The sequence below is a fragment of the Lotus japonicus genome, chromosome 1 (assembly GCF_012489685.1).
Source record: "Lotus japonicus ecotype B-129 chromosome 1, LjGifu_v1.2".
Lineage (NCBI taxonomy): Eukaryota > Viridiplantae > Streptophyta > Magnoliopsida > Fabales > Fabaceae > Lotus > Lotus japonicus.
In genome coordinates, this window is record NC_080041.1 from 14674532 (window position 1) to 14699569 (window position 25038).

Consider the following 25038-nt stretch of genomic DNA (forward strand, 5'->3'; position numbering starts at 1 on the left):
CATGATGTGAAATGCTATGCTCTATTTTGTGTGTCATTTTTTTTATCAATATTTTCTTTTTCCAATTAGATAATGATATATGTTGAATTATTTTCTGGTGTTATTTAATAGTGAGGACCCATTAATATGCTCATACAACATATTGGTAGAAATTTAGTTCACCATTTATCATCTAGGACCAGCTTATATAGCACTCATACTAAGGCAAAACGGTGAATGTCAAGTTAAACATTTATCATCTAGGAACAGTTTATACAGTACTCATTCTAAGGCATTTAGGTTTATGTTTCATTGAAATATCTTTTGACTTATAATTTGAGCTGTTGTATATTTATAACAAAACTATAACAGTGTAATTGTGTTTAAGTTATTTGGACAAACATAATTTAAAATACACCTTTGATGTACATATTAATGTTTATAATCAAATCGTTGTCACCTATGTTTAGCTTATGGCACTGTCGACATTTGAGGTTTGACGTGGTTGTAATTATTAAACATTGGTGTGTAAGTTAATTAGATAGAATTAAATAAAGTGATTGAATAAATATGATAAATTGTAGAACTACTCGTTCGTGCATCGCACGAAGACGGGCTAAAATCCTAGTGTATAGATGAAATTGAACATGTGACTCAAAAGTAACCTTTCCTTCTATCCTTAAAAAAAACCTTGCCTTCTAATATAGAAAACTGTATATTTATGCAACTTTTGGATTGAAAAAATATGATATATACATATATCAGAATTATTATTGAGAATGATAATGTAATTTAAACTTTCAATGTTTTTTTTTTTCAAACTAAAGATTAAACGAAAAAAACAAAACAAGACCACTCAAACAATTTCTAACAAGACACCACGTCAGAAGGAGAGAACTTCCTAACGTGCAAATCAGCCATCATATTATGCTCTTCAAGAATATGTTTAATGGTATAAAATCAAATCTCAATTGAAAATACTTCTAACTCTGACAATTAACTTGGTCCATAACCAATAAGTGTGCACATCACCATTACTAGTAAGGAACTCAACAACATCCATACAATTGGATTGAAGTATTTGGATTTGAGAAAGAAAAACTTTTCCACTATGAAAAAGAGCATTTTAGGAACAATTTGCTCACCAAGAATTCTTGTATGGCTTCTCCAACAAAGCAGACAGGTACATTTCCTGACTCTCAGGTCCCTTATCAAGCTTCCTCCCAACAACCCACTTCACCTTCCTAAACCCAACACTCTCAATCATAGGCCCATAAGCCTTCTCCAACTGATCCCCAACACAAAAGAAATGGTCCAACCAAAACACCCCACCAGGCCTCAAAACCCTATAAACATCAAACAACAAAAAATGAAGCAACTTCTCAGGAACCCAATTACTCAAAACATGCATAGAATGAACAATATCCAATGTGTTATCAAAAAATGGTAGCCTCTGAAATATGTTAAGGTAAAGTGGGACCACCCCTCTAGAGGCAATGAAATTGTTGAAGGGTCCATTAAGGTTCAACGACGTCGTTAGAATTGTTATGTTTCTTTCACGCATTCTGACGGCGAAGGTGGCGACGCCGCCGCCGATGTCTAACCCGACCCGGATTGAACCGGGTTGTCGGGTTTTGAGGACGTCGTCGATGCTGAAATCGAGGCCGGTGGAGTTCGGGTTTGTCCACCGGTGCTTCTCCCGGCCGTTGAGGTCGAAGCAGTCTTTGCAGTCGTCGAAGCCTTTCTGGGTGCGGCTCCGGTCGATGAGGCATTGGTAGGATTTGCAGGTGTAGGCGGTCCAGACGACGGAGGAGTCGGAGGGAGTGGTCCAGAGGCTGGAAGGGAGGGGGGATGGAGGTGGGGTGTCCGGCGGTGCCGCTGGGCGGCACCGCCGGCGGGGGAGTGGGTCGCAGCCTTTCAGGAGAAGCTTCTGGGAGAGAAGCTCGTCGTCTGGGCAGGAGCCGTTGATGGGGTATGTCATGAAGCGGCGGAGGTCGTCCGGGAAGAGGGTGCAGGCGGCACCGGCGGGGGCGTGGACGGTGTCGGAGTCGAAGTTCCGGTTGGGGCCGAGTGGGAGCTTTTGAGCTGACGTGGCGGCGAGGAATTCCGGTGGGAGGGGGGCTTCTTCGTCCTCACCGGAGTTCGCGGCCGCGTCGGCGATTGCGGAAATTGGAATGCAATTGGAGGAGTAGAAGGTGGAGGAGAGGAAGAGGGTTAGGAGGTTTGTGATAAGGAGGAGGGAAATGAAGAAGAGGTTGGTAGTTAGAGGTTTTGAATTATGGTTGTTGCTACTATGGGAACCCATGTTTATTGGTTTGTTTTTGAGTTTCATTGAAGTTACTTGGCTATGAAGATTTCCATTTTTATGTGTGGTTTTGAGCATGTATATATATGAGTATCATTGTCAATGATTCCTTTGTTAGTATAATACTATTGTTTGGTGTAGCACTAAGTTGAGACAGATCATGGGGAGTTTTGACTTTGAATGAAGATCATATATTATGTAATAGTTGTGACTTTCTGAGCAATGGGGTGTGTAGGAACTAGAAAGTCAACACTGGGGTGAGCTAGATTTGATGTTATGCTCCTTGTGTTTTGTGATTATGGGTCTCTTGAGGCTCATGAAAGTGTTCTTTCTGCAATATGAGTCATGAGATCTGAAATTTGATGGCATTTTATATGTATAGTTGGGCTGCCAATTGCATTTCATATATGTAGTTGTACTGCAAATTGCATATATGCTTTAGGACGTGCATTCTAGATCCCCATGGCCTAAAAAAGGAAGGATACAGTTCTGCTTAAGACCCGGCAAGAACCCCACATGCTGCATGATACATATCATTGACTTCTATAAGCAAGTTGTGAGAATCCTTATGCTATGGAGTATAGATAAATTAAGTTTGCATTGCACATAGTTCATGGTTGGAGTTGGAGTGCCTTTCTTCAAATGCAATTTTGTTTTACAAATTGGAGGGCACGATCTAGCCTGTGTAGGAATACTAAAAAGGTGAGTTAATATATTATTATCAAGGTCTTGTTCTAAGTAATTTCATTTTATTAGGTACCCGTTTTAAATTATAAATGTAAAGGGTCATATTGTACTTTTAATGAGAAAATATGTAATTTTAAAGAGAAAAAAACATCTATACAGAAAAGCAAATATAAAAGTGGGCTAGGCCGAAAGCTTATGAGATTGAAGAAAGCTATTGGGCTAAGGCCTGTAAAATCAGGTCAAGCCCTGACCAAGACATATGCTTCAGCTAAAAAGAAAAAAAGGCCAAGCATAAGAATGTGTATTGTTATCCTATTTTGACCATGATTAATAATATCCTTTCTGGCAATATATGCATCCAAGTTGGACTGAGAATCACCCTGACTATGTGTATGTTAAAAAACTTTTCTACAATTGATTCTAAAAGCAAACATCATTCCGGAGAAAAGCTAATACTTTTGAGTAATTGATTATGAGAAAAATGAAGATGATCCAAACATGTATTTGTTATATTTTTCCATATTGTCCAGTTTGTACTGTATTCAGTCTGAATATTACTATTGCTCAGCTTATGTAACTTGATTTCCAGGTTCTTTCCTTGGCTTGTGTTTTTCAGGACCAAAACACAAAATTCTTATCTATTTCTTAATTTGTCTTCCGATGCCTTCATGGGGTTGGGTGTTCTGCAAGTATTCTGAAAATTTTAAAGGAAAAAGTGAACAATATAAGAGTCTATAAGTCAAACTTTGGTTTTGTGTTGGTAAAAGAATGAGCTTACGCGCACAAGATAAGATCAAGCGCGTTTCTAATACTCGTTTCGTTGCATTTAGCTTATTTGGAAACCTTCACTGCTTAGAGAAGACTATTTTTTTAACAAAGGATAAAAAATTGTGTGCATTTGCAGGTCTGCTTCTTGTTCTTTTCCTACTTGTTCTGGTACCTGGTAAATGGTCTCTCTTGACCCCCACCCTCCTTCGCGACGGGGCGCCACACCTAAGCAATCCAAAGCCATTGGCCGCAACCGATTACTTCCCCCGCATCCGACAATGTATAACTAACTGCCTCAAACCAAGCGTGTCTCCGCCAAAATAAACTGACTGCCTACCTAAAGTCGTCCGCCTCAACCGAGGGTGTAGAGCGACATATCCCCATCCACTGCGTCTCATCCCAAGTCAGTGCCTCTCTGATCAAGAAGAGAGTGTGGTGCTCGAAGTCTCTGGTACAGTACGCAAACACGTCATCACTTATTCGATTAAGTGGTGTGTGAGAAGATCAAACGATTTTCCTTCGTAGTTGCACCTCGTACTCATCATGACACTCCAAATATCAGTTCCCTCAAAACCCAACCCCATAAAAGGCCGGTCTCGCATTCATTTTCCCCTCAATCAACACTCTTTTGAGTGATTTGGGCGAGTGAACTGGTTCGATCACTACTTTTGTTGCTAGCCTTTATTTGGATCAAGTATCTTAGATTACTGTAATTTTATCAATTCTTTGTGGGAGCTTGCAGAATTCCTCACATAAATTAAGATCCCTTGTGTCCTTTTTACTGTGGTTTTGAATTTGTGAATTGTATAAATAAAATAAAAAGAAAGGAAAGAAAGACAAGCTTTTAGCATATCTGTATGTCACAAATCCAAAGTTTCAGGAAAAAAATGAATTTCATAAGTTCAATTGAAAGTTAGAGCTACAATTTGTATCCTTTGTATGTGTCTGAGAATCTTTGTACAGGAATGTATTCTGTTCCTATAACATGACCTATACGAAGAAAAAAAGGTGAAATCAAATCCAATCCTCTTGGATCAATTAAAAGGGCTTCTTAAGGTGCTTGAAATCCAATGAAGAATCAACACACTCAGCTTTGCTTCTGTATCCATTCAACAGTTTCAGCAACTCAGTAGCCTTATCCTTTGTACTCTCCCCACAACCCACTTGAAGAAGAACAAGGAGTTTCTGAAATACCCCAACTTGAAGCGCCTCAATCAACACCCCTTCATCAGTCTTATCAAAAAGCTTCCAAAGAATAGACACTGCAAAGCTAGAACTCAACTCAGACACCCTCAAAAGCTTCTTAATCACAAGAGGCAAAGTCAAAGCATTTCCCTTTGCCATCTCCCTCCCTTGCTTGATATCACATAAGCAATCCAACACCCCCAAAGCCTTCTCACATATCCCTCTTTCAGCATCAACAAGAACCTCCAACAAAACTGAAACCAAACCCAGTTCCACAAATCTTCTTGAGATCACCTCTCTGTTCTCTGATGAAGAAACCAAATGAAACATCATTGACAAACAAGCTTTGCTAGCAGAAGCTCCAATTGGCTCCCTAACCATCTTGACCAAACCTTCAACAACCCCTTCAGCTTTCGCCAAAGCCTTCACAGGCAGTTCATTCAGCACCTGAGCTGCACTCTGCTTTGTGGAACTTTCTCCACCATTCATGAACAAAATCATTGCCCTCATTGAAGCAGAAGACCCCAACAAGTACCTACCCTCTCCAGCAATAGGACGCATCCATGTCAATACCGCCAAAATCTCCTCCAAAACAACCAGATTCTTCTCAACACCCCCACGTGAGAAAGAATCAAAAGCACTAGCCAGAACAACAGAAGCACCATTACCCACTATGCATCTTCTGTTCCTCTCACTCTCCTTCCCCCATGTTTTGATCTTCCTCACCAACTCCCATCCCTTAGTCTCATCCCCTTGTTGGGCAGCAGAGAGAATCTTCGTACAAACATCCGAAACCTCATACGGGGTGACCGGAATACGAGGAGTTGGGATCCTCTCAACGCCGTAGGAACGGTGCTCGACGCACCAGTCCTGAATCACTCTCCGGAGAGCGTGGTTGGGGATCATGTCAAAGGTGGTCAACGCGGTTTTTGAAACAGGGCATGCTTGGTTCCCTGCTTCTATCCATTTCTCGATGCTTTCCCTGTCGTAGGTGATCCCTGTGGAGATTGTGACAGGGTCTTTCATCAAGTCAAGGGAAACAGGGCACCGGAAATGGGTGGGGATGGCAATCTCCACCTCCAAATCGTTGCAGTTCAGGTCTTTTCCTTTCCGGGCACGGCGGAAAACTCTCCCTCTGGTCCATGACAAAACCATTTTGCTATGAAGATTTTGAGCTTTTTGATTGTTCTGTGTGTTTTGTTGTTTTGGGTATTGCTAGATTGTGTTGTGTTGTGTTTGGTGAAGGAGTTTGATGAAGGAAACAAGGTTGTGTGTGTTGTTTATATATGCAAAGATAAGGTGAGAGTTGATTGTGTGGTACACGGGTCAAAGCTTGTAGTTTATGGAGAATGTTTCAAAGGAAGATTAAAAAAATGAGAGAAATGAGTAATGAAGTGTTTTGGTTTTTGTTTGTGAGCGTTTGAGTGTGTGTGGGTTTGAATGTTGAACGTTGAAAGTTTGAAGGAGTCTTCTAAGCACTTGGGGCTTGAGGTTATTGAAATGTGATTGAAGAATAGTTAATTTGAGGGAAATAATGGAGGAGTATAATGAATGGGTTTAGAGCAAAGAAAAAAGGGGTTGATGATGTTGTACTAATGAGACGGTTGAAACTTGAAAGTTTGAATGGTGTGAGGGATGGGAGCTGACTAGGATTGAGTCAAGATGGTCGGTGTGATCACTTGCATTCCATTCAATTTGCATGGGCATGGATGAACTATGACTTTCATACATTCAAATTAACCAACCCTTTTAGTTTTACCTTTCAATTTTGTCCACGCTTTATTTAATTGATTTTTCACCAAACAAGCATTATGAACAGCTTTTCATAGTGCATATTTTGAGCTTCCTTTAATAAACTTTTCATTGAACCTCATATAATACTTATAAGCTGTATCTCATAAATTGTTTTTAGCTTATTTAAGCTTCTCGCTCGCGATGCATGGTTGTCGTTGACGAAACATTTTTTGACAATGTTATTTATGCTATGAATAGATCTTGAGAGCTTCATTTTAGCCCTAAGTTCTCATAGTGGCAGCCTTATACCTAGAGACGGATGCACTTAAGAGGAGAGGGGAATGAGTGAAGGTGTGAAAAAAAAACTAGAAGGGGGGGTTGAATAGCGTTTTAAATATAAAAACTTTCACCTTAAGATTTAAAGTAAATCTTTTCGGTTTCTCTAAGATAGATGGTGCAGCGGATAAAGATAGAGAGAAGAGAGAAGCACACAAGTATTTTATCCTGGTTCACTTGATAAATCCCTCAAGCTAATCCAGTCCACCCGTTAAGGTGATTTCTTCCTTCTTAGAATGAAGGCAATCCACTAATCAGATAATTGTTACAACTGCACTTGAAACCTACAAGTGACTAACAATACACTGACTTAGCTCACACTAAGATTCACTCTCTTAGTCTTCTCTAGGATCCGATCAACCTTGATCTCCTAAAGGAATCACCACTAAGATTCACTCTCTTAGTCTTCTTAAGGATACTGACCTACCCGGTCCCTTAAGGAAAATCAAACAACTGTTTGAGGTTGGTGTTTACAAAGGTTTGCTTCTAAATAAGCTGAGTGTAAACTAAATAAGAACAGATGAAGAAAGTAGAAGCTTGAATCTTTTCTTGTATTGCAGCTCTCGATCTCTCTCACTTAGCTTTCTTCTTTTCTTCAGCCTTTTATAGTCCAAGGTGCAAAGGATATTTCTGTTGAGAGAATATGACCGTTGGAGGGCATTTCTGGAACTTCCAGAACCTGCTGTGGCTGAACCTTGGTAGGTAGGCATATCAGAATAGTACACTGCTCTTGTACTTCTTGATAGAGACATTTGCCTTTAACCATTGACTTCTGATCAGAGTTATGCTTCGTGTTGGAACTTGTGAAGCTCGGTGATCAGAGTCAGAGGGATGCTTGGATCCTCTGACCTTCGTAACTTCTGCTTCTGGACCTTCAGAGCTTCTGGACCTTCAGAGCCTCTGGTCCTTCAGAGCTTCTGGTCTTCAGATCTTCTGATCCTCAGATCTTCTGATCCTCTGATCTTCTGATCTTCAGATCCTCTGATCTTCAGATCCTCTGATCTTCAGATCTTCTGATCTTCTGACGAATATATCTTCTGGTGTCAGAATCAGAACCTGTTTGTCAAAACACTCAAGACAAACATTAGAGTATCATAGTTGTTCATCCACAAATAAATACTTGTTATCATCAAAACATAGAGTTGTACCACATGACCAAATCTTGATCTTACAATCTCCCCCTTTTTGATGATGACAAAACCATGTATTTTGATGAACAACTCTAAACAAATAAACTGAATACACTCAGAGTATAAGGTATCAGAGTTAAAACTTATCCTGATGTGTATAGTTTTTCTTGCTCCTTCTGAATCCAAGACTCGTGCTTGATTCTGAGCTAAGCTCCCCCTGAATCTGATACTTAATATCAACGTTAGTAATATCTAGATTCTGAGCTAAATAATATAGGAGTTGTCAAGATACTATAAGTTCTCCCCCTTTTTGTCATAAGCAAAAAGAATGAAGGTGGAAAAAAAATAGTAAGAGCATAAGACGAAATACTCCCCCTCAGAAGGAATACCGAGTGATACTTGGCTTCTGATTAGTATAGGTACTGATGAGAGCAGAAGTGTGGTTCTGGTGACATCTCCATTCTGGACAAAATTCCATCTTCAGATGCTTCAGAATGAGAAGCTATGACCCTACTCTTCTTCTGATGACGCAAGTCAGAAGTTGTAGTAGCATCTTCTGATGTTGTTGCTTCTGGTTTGACAAGTTCTGAGTCTTTGTTTCTTTCTGAAACGGTCATGCTCATCTCTGCAAGCTTTTTCAGCTGGCTTTGACTTGACCAAATCTTACTCTACTGATGCCTCCAAGATTAACTTCACCTTCAGGTTCAAGTTTTTGGATCTTGGGACATATGCCTTTCTCCCGTCATGTGTTGTTTGCATCCACTGTCCAGGTTTCATGGTTGGAGTTTCGATGGACCTATTGAAGATATCTGCAACATATATAATCTTATCCCTAGGTACCCACTTTCTGGGTCCTTTCTTGTTAGTTAGCCCAGAAGTTCTGACAACTTTGGGTCTTTCAGCAGGATAATGGAAAGGAATTTGAGCATGATATTTTGACATTGAGAAAGTTCCTTTCTTAAGAGATGATGGAGCAACTTCAGAAGGTTTAGAATGACCAATGTCATATATTCCATTTCTGCTTACGCCATAGATCATTGAAGCCATTAAGCTTCTGTCTACGCTTTTAGCTAGGAATCTTTGAAAAGACTTTTCATACTTAGACTCATTTCTACAATCAGAGGCATCACAAGCAACTATTTCTTCTAACTTAGCAATCTGGTTCTTAAGCACAGAGTTAGAATTTACCAAAGCATGATTATCATTTTTCAAATCAGAAATAATTTTCTCATGTTCAGAAGGAGTCTTGGAAACAACAGATAAGTCCTTTTTCAACTTTTTATGCTTAGACAATAAAGAGTTATACTTATCCATGATATCAGACAAAGCATGTTTCAGTTCAGAGGTTGAGAAAGAAGCGAATACCTCATTTTCATCGTCAGAGTCTGGATCTCCTTCTGATGCTGAGTCAGAGTCAACAGCATCCTTTGACTCTGCTCCTTTGTCTTTGACAATAGCCATGAGTCCTTGAACTTCACCATCAGAGTCAACATCCTCTGACTCTGATTCATCAAAAGTCACCATCAGACTCTTCTTGGTCTTGACATGCTTCTTTGACTTTTTGTCCTTTGATGAGCCTTTGAATTTGCTCTGCCTGTGCTTCCAGATGCAGTTGAGCTTTCTGGATATCAGAGTCAGCTCATCTTCATCAGAATCTTCAGAGGCTTCTTCAGATTCTTCTGCTTCTGCTTGAAGAGCCTTAGCCTTTTCAGATTTGGATTTCAAGGCTATAGACTTCTTCTTTTGATCTTGATGTTCAGCACGCTTTAGTTCATGACACTTCAGTATGCTGATGAGTTCTTCTAAACTCATATGCTCAACATCTCTTGTAAGCTCTATTGAAGTCACTAAAGGCATCCAGCTTTCAGGAAGACTTCTGATGACCCTTATGACATTATCTTTTGTAGTGTAGCTTTTGTTGAGAGGTCGTATTCCAGCTACGAGCAACTGAAATCTGGAGAACATATCTTCAATGGATTCGTCAGGTTCCATTTGGAAGGATTCATACTGCTTGATTAGAGACAACGCCTTTGTCTCTTTCACTTTCTTGTTTCCTTCATGAGACATCTGCAAGGATTCAAAGATGCCCTTGGCGGAATCACGATCAGTAATTTTCTCATATTCTTCATATGAAATGGCACTTTGCAGAATAGATCTTGATCTGTGATGATCTCTGAATTCCTTCTTTTGATCTTCACTCATCTTCTTCCTTGGGATCTTTACACCATGTACATCAACAGGAGGGGTGTAGCCATCAACAACAAAATCCCAAAGATCAGGATCAAAGTCAAGAAAGAAGCTTTTGATTCTGTCTTTCCAGAAATCAAATCTCTGACCATCAAAGATAGGTGGTCTTGCACTGTATTGATATTTGCTTGTAGTAGTGGTGGAATCCATGAGTTTTTCACACTGGCCCGGATCTACTGAACACTGTTAAGTGTGGTAATCAGAACTTGCGCTCTGATACCAATTGAAGGTGTGAAAAACGACTAGAAGGGGGGGTTGAATAGCGTTTTGAATATAAAAACTTTCACCTTAAGATTTAAAGTAAATCTTTTCGGTTTCTCTAAGATAGATGGTGCAGCGGATAAAGATAGAGAGAAGAGAGAAGCACACAAGTATTTTATCCTGGTTCACTTGATAAATCCCTCAAGCTAATCCAGTCCACCCGTTAAGGTGATTTCTTCCTTCTTAGAATGAAGGCAATCCACTAATCAGATAATTGTTACAACTGCACTTGAAACCTACAAGTGACTAACAATACACTGACTTAGCTCACACTAAGATTCACTCTCTTAGTCTTCTCTAGGATCCGATCAACCTTGATCTCCTAAAGGAATCACCACTAAGATTCACTCTCTTAGTCTTCTTAAGGATACTGACCTACCCGATCCCTTAAGGAAAATCAAACAACTGTTTGAGGTTGGTGTTTACAAAGGTTTGCTTCTAAATAAGCTGAGTGTAAACTAAATAAGAACAGATGAAGAAAGTAGAAGCTTGAATCTTTTCTTGTATTGCAGCTCTCGATCTCTCTCACTTAGCTTTCTTCTTTTCTTCAGCCTTTTATAGTCCAAGGTGCAAAGGATATTTCTGTTGAGAGAATATGACCGTTGGAGGGCATTTCTGGAACTTCCAGAACCTGCTGTGGCTGAACCTTGGTAGGTAGGCATATCAGAATAGTACACTGCTCTTGTACTTCTTGATAGAGACATTTGCCTTTAACCATTGACTTCTGATCAGAGTTATGCTTCGTGTTGGAACTTGTGAAGCTCGGTGATCAGAGTCAGAGGGATGCTTGGATCCTCTGACCTTCGTAACTTCTGCTTCTGGACCTTCAGAGCTTCTGGACCTTCAGAGCCTCTGGTCCTTCAGAGCTTCTGGTCTTCAGATCTTCTGATCCTCAGATCTTCTGATCCTCTGATCTTCTGATCTTCAGATCCTCTGATCTTCAGATCCTCTGATCTTCAGATCTTCTGATCTTCTGACGAATATATCTTCTGGTGTCAGAATCAGAACCTGTTTGTCAAAACACTCAAGACAAACATTAGAGTATCATAGTTGTTCATCCACAAATAAATACTTGTTATCATCAAAACATAGAGTTGTACCACATGACCAAATCTTGATCTTACAATGAGCAGTGCGTATGAAAAATGACTTGTTGAGAGAGGTTTATTCAACTAATGTGATATTCGAATCTCGAGAGGATTAATCTCATGACTAACTCATTCTTCTTATCTCCTACACCTTGGATCTATACAAATCATAAAAATTTAGAAAAGCTTCATAATATTTCTAAAACAGGAAAACTAAGAGATAATTTATGATGTATATTCAAATTTTTATAGCAATAATATGTTGTGTTTTAATGTTACTCGTTTATAGATATATGTTCTCCCTACAAGTTAAAAATTCTGGATCTATTACAATTTGTACCACTAAGCCAAAGGCTTGGTTACCATTATTAATGATCATGTTTATTTTTTATTCTCTAGTTTACTTTAATCTTGTTTGATTCTCAGATCAAATTTCATTTCATTTTAATTGTTCGAAAAATATTACACATGTTTATGTTAGAAATGGTGAACGATTTTCAATGATTTTTTTTTAACAAGATTATCAATGATTTTTAATAATAATTACTATGTGATGGTTTTTTTTTTTGAAATGTACTTTGTGATGTTTCATATACAAGATTTTAATTTCCAATTCTTTAGTTTTTTTTTATTACTGTTTGATTTAAATATTAGTTTTTTGTTATAAATTATGACTACTACTTGCCTGGCTAGGAATGGAGCTAGCTCTCAGTGTCCCCTTAGTCGTCTTGAGACTCCGCCTCACTAGTTTACTCTCATCTTGGCTAGGGATGTGTTAGCCTTGTAGCTTTTTCGTTGTTTTTTTAATTTTTCCATATACTAAAAAAAATGAGACTCTTGCTTAATTTATTTTTTAGAGAAATAATAATTTTAATTTTGAAGTCTTTTTATTTTTTTATATAATCTCAACTACTTACAAATGCTCATGCAGTGATGCATCCATGTGATTTAGGCCCCGTTTGGTGTGACACTGTGATGTATAGTATAAGACTTGATAGTATAAGACCTGATAGTATTAAGCATGATAGTATAAGACTTGATAAGTTTCTTATATTATACAGCGTTTGGTCATACATTGTACGTATAACTTACCATATCGTTTAAATTCATGCAATCTTATATTTGGTAAAGTATCCAATAATGATAGATAATAAATGTGGTTATACGGTGATGGTAGTGATAATACTGAATGTGGGGGGGGGGGTGGTGGTGGTGGTGTCGACGACGTGGTGGTGGCGGCAGCGGTAGGGTGGCGGTGGCGATGGTAGTGGAGGAGGACGGTTGTTGTGATGACAATAGGGTGGTGGTGGTGGTGGAGGAGAACGGTGGTTGTGGTGGCTGTAGGGTGTTAGTGGTGGCGACGACGGTAGGATGGTGGTACTGGTGGAGGAGAACGGTGGTTGTGGTGGCGGTAGGGTGGTGGTGGTGTTGGTTGTGGTGGAAGGTGGTGGTGGTGGAGGATGGATAGTGGTGGTATCGGCGGTGGTGGCGCTAGTGTCGGTGGTGGCGCCGACGATGGTAGTGGCAAAACTAAGGGCATGAATTTAACTATCGAGATGGTAAGTTATACAGTGTATAACTATCGAGTGGATAAGTTTCTTATATTTTATCTTTGGAGGGTGGCGATGATGGTGGTGGTGGAGAACGATGGTTGTGATTCCCGTAGGGTGGTGGCAGTGACTGTGGAGGATGGTGGCGGTCGCGATAGTATTGGTGGAGGGTGAATGGCGAAAGCAGTGGAGGGTGGTGATGGTGGCTTATACGTCAAATCTTATCAGGCCTTATCCATCACCTACATGGTGGATTAAATAATACATTATTTTGATGTATAATGGTGGGTTGATGGATAAGCTTATACAATACAATGTTAGCACCAAACAATGGATAAGCACATAATGTATTGTATAAGCTTATGCAATCATGCCTAATACGGCATACCAAACGAGCCCTTAGTTTTGTATGTATAAGCTTTTTAAATGTCACATTCAAATACCAATAGCTCATGTGTTTATGGCATAAGTTCTTATACAATAAACGCTTAATAAAGATATATACTTAATTAAGTTGTTTTTCTAAATATAACCAAATTATTTTACGAAAATATTTATTTTGTAGGCATCATCATCTACGAGAGACAATATCATTTCAAGCAATGAATTCAAGTTGGGGAGTTCAAAAAAAGAAAAAAAGAATTCAAGTTGGGATTATTCATACATCCGGACCCTAATTTGTCCAATAAATGTAATTTACACAAGCTCTAACTTAAAGACTTGTAGGAGTACCAACGAGTGATTATATATTTTAAGTGGTACATGCTTAATTCACTTTAAGTAAGGTTCTGAGTTCGAGTTTTATAGATATAAAACTCCTGCTGGGAGAGTTAACCCAGCCATAAGTTGAATGTTCCCGACTCAAATAAAAGTGCTTCCAAAAGATGAACACATATCATAAAAAAAAACTTGTAGGAGTGGAATCGAACATGTGAGGGCTGAAACCAACCACATGATGATGTGTTTTAAGAGAGTATAAAAATGGTCAATCTATAATTGGATTTAAAATTTTAATTCAACTTGGCATGTGGATATTATGTTGCAATTCACGTTGATGTTGATATATATTATATACAATCTTCTTTGCTTAGTTGCTTGTTGGTTGCTCCTACTTTAGTTGAACTTTGACTTACCGGGCTACCACAGACACAGTCCCACTACTACGTATGCACTTTAGGTGAACTGTGAACAACTAAGACTAAAAAAATGTGAATAATAGCTACAAGGTCTTCATCTAACACGTTCATTTCTAATCTCTTCATATTTTTCAATTGGTTGGTTCATATACATCAACTCGATCTATGAAATCTCCATTCAGTTTTGAAGTCAAAGCATGCGTTAGTTGAACCTCAAGCTTGTCAGTTGCATTTCACAGATTTATTAGTAAAGTTTGGCGCGCAGAGAGAGTGGAAATTCATCATGAATATCTACTACTTCTTATTCTCGCACTACTGTAGCTATAAAACATCCAATCACAGCTTGACACCTGTCTTTATTTGACTTAGTTCTGTTTGTTTTTTTTTTTCAAGTGAACGAGTCTAGAACGACGTCGTTTTGCCTCCGACACTGTTCATCCCTGACTCCCGTGAACCCTAAGTCTCTAATCGCGTGTCTTCTCTTCCTCTCTACCTACTCCGCCGTACGATCCACCTCCGTCTGATTTCGAGCCTTCTCTCTCACAACCGTCACTTAATCTAGGTGTGGTTCCGTGTTAGCCTTCGTCCTTCAACCTCTCTGTCAGCAATCCATCAATAGAGTCTCTTCCGATTGATCTAATGAGGAATTGCTTTCTGCAGCCGCTTGATCTTTATTTGAAGCCAACTTTGCCTTCGATTAATGGTGAACCAATCCCTGATCTACAACACAATTGGTTTACTGTTGATTTGTCATCCTCCTCACGAAAACCCCAACTACTATGGTTGAATGCATCAGCTGAAGTTGTATACTCTATCAAATGGTCAGTATCAATCCCAATCTTCATTTATTTTATTCATTTTGTTTAATTTCGGTGTCAGTGTATTGTGTTCTGTTGTTGTCAGTTCAGTTTTAAAATTTGGCTATAAATACCCCTGTTGTGAACCCTCATTCTCACCATTCCCATATCCCAATCCTTCTGGTTGAAACCCTTTTCTTCTATTCTTCTATTTTATCTCATTCATTGATCTACCTGATTCTTGCTGTGTTGTATTCTTACTGTGCTTTTACTGATTCTGTCTTTGTAGAGATGAACTCCATTCGAAGTTTATGCCCTGGTCGACAAGCATGGAAAATCAGAGCTAGAGTTATTAGAAAGTGGGAGATGGAACCTAATGCTGAACCTTCCAAACCTTATGCTATGCAGCTTGTGTTGATTGATTCAGAGGTATTTTGTTTTACTTTATTTTAGTAGTCATTGATTTTACTTTTCATCCTCATGATATTGGTGTATTTATATGAACTTCATGATTATTTGTCAGGGTTGCAAAATAGAGGCAAATATTAAAAAGTATTTGATGAGCAAATTCCAGAGGGATATAGTTGAAGGAAATGTTTACATTTTTACATTTTTCGTTTTGGTGGACAACAATGGTGCTTATCGTGCTGCTGAACATGAGTACAAAATTTTGTTCAATAGTAAGACTAAGGTCCAAATTGACCAGTGTGATACCATTCCAATGCTTGGGTTAACATTGAAGGATACATCTGAAATTAAGATGACTATGGGGGAGTCTGACTACCTTATGGGTTAGTTTGTCTTATTTGTGTTTATTTAACAACATCCAACATTTTATTTAATGAGTACTATACCTGTTCAATATTTTGATACATTTATTATGTGTTTTCTTTGGTAGATATTATTGGGTTGGTCACAGCTGTATCTGATGAGCAACAATTTCCAAAGTCTGGAAATGTTACTAGAAGAATTGAAATGGAGATTACTGATGACAAGTATGTTGGTTTTATCTTTTTGGCTATTCATTTTTTTCATTTACAAGTATTTGATTAGCATATTGAAAGTTGTTATTTATTATTTTTGACAGGGGAAAGATCAAGATGTCTTTATTTGGCAAGTACGTTGATATGGTTAAAGGATTTCTTGCTGCTGATGGAGTTCGACTTGCAGTTATTATTGTGCAATTTGCCAAAGTTAAGACATACAGAGGTATAATATGCAAAACAAATTTTAGAACATGTCTATAGCTTCTTTTATTAGGATAGCAGGTTTAGTAGTTTGACCAATTTCATAATATTCCTATGTAGGAGAAGTTGTTATTCAAAATGTTATGCAAGCTACTAAGTTGTTTTGGAATGCTGATATTCCTGAAGTTTCTGTTTTTCGTGATGGGTAATATGTTTGAACTTTTATAATATATTCATGTTCTATTAGATTACTCATTGATTTATGACCTAACTATATTTTCATATATTCTGAAGTATTGCCTTACATGGTCTTGATTCTGATTTGCCTATTGGTAAAATTGGTGGTGGATTCCGCAATGTGCCTGCCAATGAGGAGTTTATTAGCATGTATCCTAAGAAGAATATTGTGGAGTTGCATGACACAGCTGAGGTATTATACTAATTTTTGTTTCATTGCTGTTTTGGTATTTTATATCAAGTATAATTAATTGTGTTTTACTTGAATGCTACCAATATAGGAGGGTTTGTTCATAGTCCTAGGAAAGATTAGTGGATTAATTGAGGGTGAGAAGTGGTGGTATGCATCTTGCCAATGCCGCAAAGCTGTGACTATTGAAGATGGTCTTTATTACTGTGGTTCTTGCTGCACTCATGTTGTTGAGTTTACTCCCAGGTATGATGTGTTTAATGTTTAATGTGTTTATTCTGTTAGTTGATTGAGATTTTATTTGATTGTGCAGATTTCGCCTCAAGTTTGAGGTTTGTGATGGAGATGAACTTGCTACATTTGTCATGTTTGACACAGATTGTCAAAATATGCTTGGGAAAAGCTGCAGAGAGTTGGTTATGTTCTCAAAGGTTATTAAATCAGTAGGAAGTGTATTTATTAGATATTTTGAATTCTCTTTTGCAGTTTATTTGCAGTTTATTAGGTATGAACTATTAAACTGGAAATGCAATTGTTGGTGATATATTTTGGTATAAAAATTGTGCAGGGAAAAGCTTCTGATGAATACCCTGATGATATAAAGGCACTTATTGGAAAGGAGGCTCTTTTCAAAGTTGAGAAGTTAAGTGACCATGGAACAAAGTATGATGATTCATACAAAGTCAAGAAAACATGTGATGACAAGTTCATAATTGATCTTTTCAATGACAAGACCAAGATTGAAACCCCAACAAAGGTCTGCTTGACATACTTTAATGCAACTGTTTAATACATATCTTAAGTTCAGGATTGTAGTTTCCACTTAATTGTATTAACATTTAATTTGTTTTATTTGTGCAGCTAATTATTGACCCATATGGATCCAACTTTGAATCAGATGACAAAGAACCTTTGTTTACTGATAGTTCTCTTGGTTCTGCTAGCCAATTCTCTTCTGTTGCTGACACAAATGTTTCTCTTGATGACATTTCTCCATTTGGAGATTCAGCTGTTAGTGTGCCAGCTTCCAAACCAGGCAGTGAAGATGGAAGTACATCCAAACCTCCTAGGAAGAAGAGGTTGGTCCAAGTGAAGAATGAAAAGTGAAGCTGTTATTATGATACTATAATGAACATCTTTAGAGTAGTATTATGGTTGTTCTTTCATGGATATCAAATTCTATTTTGTATCTCTAAGTATTATGAAGTGTGTCACCATTCTGAGTAGTATTAATGTGTTTGGGTGTTATCTATTATATAATTAGATTTCAGGGATTCTAATGTGTAACTTCCAAGACATATGTTTATTTGAAGCTTCTTTTTATATAACCTACTTATGTTGTTTGTAATGAATTGTTTTTTTTGTTCTTTTGCTTCTTTTGGAAATACACAGACACATATTGAAATTGCAAATCATCCCCTTTATAATTAACCTGTATTTGATATTTGAACAAGACAAAGTTTGAAATTTAATGATTAAGGTCCTTTGGAAACGGATTTGGATTGGTCACAAATTTCATTGTGGAGCAAAACAAAACTAAATGTTTGGATTCAGTACCCTTCATGAAATCATAACATAGATATTCCAAATTACATGGTTAAAATTCCAGATGTGTTACAAGTCTGATTTTTTTTTGGGGAAATCATTCTTAAACTTAGGAGATTAACAATCCAGATATTCATACAACAATAAGGTCACACTTTTCTACATCTCATATATTCCAGTTCATAGCTCATAAAGAGTGATTGAAAAGATGCAGCAGTTAACGACTGTGAAGTTTTTTGACTTCAAATGTGTTTTCCTCTTCAAGATTATAGAACTTCAATTGGTCCCTATCATGGAATCTATTGTCTTTGCAAAATTTGTACCATCCATCGCCAAACACACATTGTCGACGTCTTTTCCTATCCCACTTCATTATCCATTTATGAGTTTCCCCACTAGGCAATAACATGTTGAGTGATTTCGGTCGGTGTTTGAAATGCTCATTCACAATTGATACTAGAACACTATAAAAAACAGAATTTTATATAAATAAAGTCAGGATTTATGTTGAGATGATAAATACTTTAAAGATAAAATTGAAATATTACCAAATTTTGACCCCCCTTGCATAATGCACTTCTCAGAGTAGAACTTCAGAAGGGTTCATTCTCAGCAACAATGTTTTCTTGCTCACTTTGAAGTTTGTATTGTACTTCAAAATCGTTCTCATAAAAAATCCTTATGTCATAACTCATTCCTCCCTTGTGTGTAAAGAATATGTGGGTATAGCTGTCCAGTTCATAGGTTTGACAGATTTCATTGAAGCCGCCTCCATAGTGTGGGTGTTTGCCAAAAAAACTCAGGTCAGCTTGGAAAACATTCCCAACAGGGTCCTTCAATTCTATTTCTAGCTCTTCAATTAGTTGTGGATGAATCTTGAGAAACCACCCAGGCACAAAAATATAATCCTACAAACAAGGGTAGAATTAGTAGTAGATATTGCAAAACAAATTTCATTAATATCTACCTGAAACATGAAATACATACTCTTGATGGTTTTAGTACCCCTAGAAAGGTGTTGTCATCCTGTTGAATCCCTACCATTGCAACCTTTTTCTTTTTGCAGAGCTCTGCCAAATTTTCTTCCCAAAACACCTTACTCAAATACAGGATACAAAGAGATAGAAATTGTTGCTAACAAACCTTCATCCCTGTGTTTATATAGGCAAGTTAATATTCAATACTATTACTATTTTAATAAATTACTATTTAAATAAATACAGTAACAACCAATTATTGTATCTAATAACCATAACAAAAACTTGAAATCTATGTACTTAAATAGAGAATCAGATAAAAAAGCAAAAAGTAAATGTTAATTAAGAAAATAATAATTTCCTCATAGAATTATTTTTTAAACCATATCTAGGTTGTTCAGGAGTAAAATAATGAATAAAATTTATCAAATTTCATTTCTTTAGAACTAACTATTGCAAAATTCTGGCCTAAACACACGTTAATAAATTTGACATAATTGATATAATTAATGGAATAATAAAAAATATGAAAAATCAAAAAAAATATTAAAAACATATAAATAATTGGAATCTTTTTAACAGCCAAATTTATTCTTCAATAATAATTGACCATATTTAATATATTTTAAATATATGTATAGAAAGTGAATTCCAAAAATAAAAAATTGTATAGAAGGTAACAATTGATTTCTTGACTAATTTGAATCTTCACGTGAACATATGAGAAAAGTTTTCAAAGTTGTATAATTATGTTCAGAATATTATTTGGAGATAGATAGTGTAATGTAAAGTTCTAAGGTATGTAAGTACTTTTACAGTTTTGGAAGAAAAAGGTGTCTCCGGTCCTCATCTTTATTTGCTTCATTCTTGATGTGTGCGTTACAATGTCTCCCAATAGGATTTCATGCATGGGTTTTTTTAAGGGTTTTTAAATTGTGTGGTCATCCATTTTAGTTGCTGGATTCCAGTTGTAAAATAAAAGCCCAACATTCTTCAAGCTTTGGCCCAATTCCATTGTTTGTATTTTTTTGTTTTCCTAATGTTTTTTCAATCCTACAATTGCCAATTATACAATTCAGTATCAGTATTTCTCTACATATGAAAATGGATTTTGTCAGATCTTTTGCAGCAGTTGATGAAATTTCAAGAAATGTATTGGAACCGATACTAGCTATGAAGCCACACTATTGAGATCGGTTTGTGTAATCTCTCCAAATGTCTTCAAATGCATGTCCATTGTTGATGTTTCTATGCATCTCACTTTTATGGTTTCCTTCCCTAACTGTTCGCTTTTTGAGTTTTTATTTTTTCAATTTCTGGGAAATTTATTTGATTGTTTGTTCATGTAATTGGGGATTTCATTTTGTTGTTATTTTTATGATAAGATGCTGGAAGTTTTATTTGACCTCTTTTTCAGATTCAATTATCTCCTCACAATGTTCTTCTTCATTTAGTTACTTGCTAAACAGTCTACTCCATCAGCCTTTCAGAGTTTAATCATTTCCAATACTTCTACCACTCTTTCATACGTTATTTGGCACTTACTCCACCTACTGGAAAAAGGTTGACACTTAGCACAAATTTTTCACTTTTGTAGTACATGTCTATCACAAATCTTTTTGAGTTGGTAGGACACACTATTCATTTTTCTAATGATTATATTTTGACAAGTCTACAAGACATTTACCAGTTTGAATTGCATATTCTTATTGAAATTATTATTGTTGGTTACTTAATCCAATCTTTTCCTTTAACTTTGGAAAAGATAAACAATATCATCCATTAATATATAAGTGAATAATTTCACTCAATATTTATGTCTCATTCGTAATGAGAGTTATTTGGTAATACATAGGTAATCCCTTATTTAATTGATCAATAGAATTACTTGAGATTTCAATTTTTAATGTCAATAACCCTTTTTAAATCCTACTCTTTTTATATCCTCAAGCCTGAACAAGATATCTATTTCTTTTAAATCCTGTTTTACAATTATTTCCAACTTCACCTTTTTGTACTACACAAATATTGGGTAGTTTAAGTTAAACTGTTAAACTAAAACCTAACTGAATCATTTTCAGTTTATTTGAAATAAGAAAAAGTAATCATGTTTTCATTTAGAATTATCTAAGAGGTAGTTGTTGATATCATATGTCAAATCTCTATTACTTGGTGAAATTTAAATTATGAAACAGAGAGTGGTTGAGATTTGTAGTCAAATCTCTTCTATATCATGATAGTCTTATCCCTTTACTTATTACTTATCTCACTTCTAAAATCTTTTTCTGACTTGAACTCTTCTTCAGATTGTTTGGTCACTTCTATCAACCTTTTCATCAACTTTTGTGTACATAAATCATGGTTACTTTGTACTATAAATCAAATTTCATTAAATTATTAATATTCATTTGTCTATATAAGCATTGCATAATTTCTTTAAGAGACCATCACCCCCACCACCGCTTTTATACCTCAAGCCCTTTCTTTGAGTTACTTCAATCTCATTTAATACCAATGAAACAATCTGCTCTCTTAGACGTTGACAATGGCCGTTCCATTCCAAAGAAAATATACCCATGGAAGTTCAGAGCTCGTGTGGTAGCACTGTGGAATGTCCCTGAACACCTGCTTCCCAGTTCTTCTTCATCCATTGACATGGTTCTCATAGATCAAGAGGTAAAGTGAATGTTCATATTATTCAAACTTAAATGTAACACATAGTTTTTGAAGTTAGCTTGGTGTGTTTAATATGTATTTGAAAGACATTCTGTCCATACTTTATGTCCCAAGTTATCACCTATCTTAATGTAATCCATAATAAACAACACTTTTCTCTGAAATTCTTCAAAAGTTCCTAACTCATTTTGATGTTTCTTATTTACAAATGTCAGGGTGTGAAATTTGAAGCCTCATTTTGCAAATCAGTGTCTGTTCCCACTAAGATGTTTGAAGGCCAGGTCTATCAAATATCTTTCTTTAGGATAACTGACAACATTGGGTCAAAACGGTTGACAAATATTGGCTACAAACTATGTTTCTACAAATGCACCAAAATCTATCCTGCTGTGGAAGATGATATTCCTAGGAATGGATGGGATTTTTTCCACATACATCATATCAAAGACTACGGAAATACATTTGGATACTTAGTGGGTAATGTTTTAACCTGGCTCATAACTTTCTATTTCTCTGAATTGGTGTTCAATATATCACTATGTACTAAGACTGATACCTTTTCTTCTTTGTCATGTACTACCTATAGATGTCATTGGCCTTTTAACTGCTGCTTCTGCTGAAAAACTGATGATTAAGGACAATAGGGTATATAAGACTATGGAGATTCAACTGTTGGACAATAGGTATTTTATTTTATTACTTCATCAACAAGATTCATAAACTGCTCTCTTTCTAACATAGTACATGCTGCAAACTGAAGTCATACTATTTACTGTGTTTGTAGTGGAATCACTAAGTGTGTATTGGTGGGTGATATTGTTGACATGCTTTCTGAATATCTATGTGCTGATTGGGTTATTAAACCTGTTGTTGGACTCCGTTTTGTTGAAGTTAGAAATAATGATGGTAAGCTTATTTGCCAATTTGTTCAGTTTGTAACTCTTATGACTATTATTTTTTACATGAAAGAGATCTTTTGTAGGTGAAATTATCATATATGTTGTTCCCTATGTTACTAAGATGCTTATCAATCACAAATTTGAAGAAGCTTCGGTACTTGCTGATAGGTACATGTTTATTTGGCCTTACATATATGTCTATCCTCTTTGTTATTTTGTTGTTTGACTAGGTTAAGTCATTAAGTCATTATTCAGTCTTTCAAAATTTCTAATGTGCTGATTTAATTAATGTAGATTTGATGGTATTGATTCCAAAGGACCTGTTGAGTATATCTTCAATTATGATATGAATGTGAATGTCAATATTGATGCTGATATGATCCAACTACATCCGAAGAAAACAATTCCTCAACTTATTTCTAGCCATGAGGTATATACACCTTGCTGCCATCTGTTTGCGTTTTTTTTATATTGATCTATACTAAGTAATGCATATCAATTTCAGAAGGGTACCTTTGTTGTCCATGCATGGATTGTCAGTTTGCTCAAAGATAATCAATGGCACTATCCATCTTGCCGCTGTTACACTGAACTTGAACGCGGTGATGATGTCTATCGATGCAATCGCTGCTTTCGAACAATTACAAAATTTATGCAGAGGCCAGTAAACCCCTAATGCATTCTGTGTTATAATTTTTGCTATTTTCACAATGTTAACTCTGCAAATACACCTGAGTTTATTTAGTTTATGGTTAGTAATTAGATTTCATGACAATTATATTGCATGTTGTTTTTAATAGGTACTCTTTCAAGATAGAAGTGGATGATGGTGCTGAAAGCACAGTATTTGTACTCAATCATCACGCAGCAATGGAGCTTATCAATATACCATGTCAAGAGTTGCTAATTTCTCAAGAAGTTAATGTAATTTCAAATTATAAGTTCATGTCAAAACACATTCAATAACCTTATATCTATTAATTGTTCACATATTCTTAAAATTATGTTTTCTTCCAGGGTAAACCATATGCTGAGTATCCTGCTATACTCGAGGAGAAATTAGTAGGCAAGGAGCTATTGTTCCAGATTCGGTCTGGTTTTGGTATTACTTACAACCGCCAAGAAATTTATGAGGTTATGTGTATATGTCATGATTCTGAGATAATTAAAAAGTTCTGTTCTACAAAACAATTCACCACACCCTTGAAGGTACAGTTTGTTATTTCATTAATCATCAACTATATGTTTATGCACTTGACTCTATTTTAATTCATATATTTATTTTATCATTCAAACACTCTAGGCCAAGTTTGTTCCTCCATTCACACAATTAGAGGATGTCTGTGATAATGTGGAGGTTCAAAACAAGAATGTTGGAAATCTGAAATGTAAGGGTGCTCTTGGTATGAAGTATAAGTTGCGTAAGAAGCCATCTGCAATTGTTGGTCAGAGTTCCACAACAACTACTATGCATCTGTCCTTGAAAAGGAAGCTGTAGATTGATTTTGATACAATAGGTTCTGAAGTAACTGATGATGTTGATGATTTTGATCTTGCTTTGCAAAACAAAGTGAATGAAACGTTTGGAGTTAAAGCTGAACCTGAGTCATCTGTTGTTAGAACTACTGAAAGCTGTTTGAAAAGGATTGAAGTTGGAGTTGTAATTAAGGATGCTGCAGATTCTACTAAGGCTAATATGAATATGGTTGAACATAGGAAAGGTAGACATGATAGTAAAGGAAAGCTCAAATATGCTGACTTTATTGATCTCACAGATGTTGATGATGAGCTTGAAATTTCTCCTACTCAAGTTGCAACCATTTCTGAATCAGATGATGTTATTGATATAACCAAGCTTGACAAGAATCCTGAAGTTACATCTAAAGAAATCATTGATTTAACTAAAGAGGTGGAGGATGTTCAGATTACTTCTATTGAGGATGGTGAAGATGTGGAAGTGTGGGAAGTGGTTGATCTAACTGCCTGAGATCCTATCATCCTTATGTATTTTGTATTTCAATATTATTGCATATTTTTATTTTACTAGGACTCTTCTTAGTGTATTCAACTAGACCATGTTTATTTTTTGTTGTTGAACATGTGTATCAAGTAGACTAGGAAGAG

The 25038-nt window shown here is 36.5% G+C and overlaps 3 protein-coding genes across 4 annotated transcripts; 1 reads left to right on the plus strand and 2 right to left on the minus strand.

The window, feature by feature from the left end:
* Positions 1-904: 904 nt before the first annotated feature.
* LOC130733779 (probable methyltransferase At1g29790) lies at positions 905-2349 on the minus strand. Its single transcript, XM_057586034.1, has one exon. It carries the CDS (start codon positions 2309-2311, stop codon positions 1121-1123), a length of 1191 nt encoding a protein of 396 aa, XP_057442017.1. The 5' UTR covers positions 2312-2349; the 3' UTR covers positions 905-1120.
* Positions 2350-4613: 2264 nt separating this feature from the next.
* Positions 4614-6188, minus strand: LOC130733780 (U-box domain-containing protein 21-like). Its single transcript, XM_057586035.1, has one exon. The coding sequence runs from the start codon at positions 6077-6079 to the stop codon at positions 4778-4780; it is 1302 nt and encodes a 433-aa protein (XP_057442018.1). The 5' UTR covers positions 6080-6188; the 3' UTR covers positions 4614-4777.
* Positions 6189-14564: 8376 nt separating this feature from the next.
* Positions 14565-18145, plus strand: LOC130731626 (uncharacterized). Of its 2 annotated transcripts, none has more exons than XM_057583901.1 (11): positions 14565-15227; positions 15493-15632; positions 15727-15994; positions 16102-16198; positions 16291-16412; positions 16511-16595; positions 16685-16820; positions 16909-17063; positions 17131-17248; positions 17386-17574; positions 17679-18145. In XM_057583901.1, the coding sequence occupies exons 1-11, from the start codon at positions 15194-15196 to the stop codon at positions 17922-17924; spliced, it is 1590 nt and encodes a 529-aa protein (XP_057439884.1). In that variant the 5' UTR covers positions 14565-15193; the 3' UTR covers positions 17925-18145. The 2 variants fall into 2 exon arrangements, with proteins under 2 accessions (XP_057439884.1, XP_057439885.1); XM_057583902.1 differs by lacking the exon at positions 14565-15227 and adding an exon at positions 15379-15386.
* The last annotated feature ends 6893 nt before the right edge of the window (positions 18146-25038 follow it).

Coding starts and splice junctions, on each gene's coding strand:
- LOC130733779 (XM_057586034.1), bottom strand. CDS start 2,311: ATGAAACTCAAAAACAAACCAATAAACATGGGTTCCCATAGTAGCAAC.
- LOC130733780 (XM_057586035.1), bottom strand. CDS start 6,079: ATGGTTTTGTCATGGACCAGAGGGAGAGTTTTCCGCCGTGCCCGGAAA.
- LOC130731626 (XM_057583901.1), top strand. CDS start 15,194: ATGCATCAGCTGAAGTTGTATACTCTATCAAATG. Junction 17,249..17,385: donor AGTTGGTTATGTTCTCAAAG/GTTATTAAATCA, acceptor AAAATTGTGCAG/GGAAAAGCTTCTGATGAATA. Junction 17,575..17,678: donor AGATTGAAACCCCAACAAAG/GTCTGCTTGACA, acceptor TTATTTGTGCAG/CTAATTATTGACCCATATGG.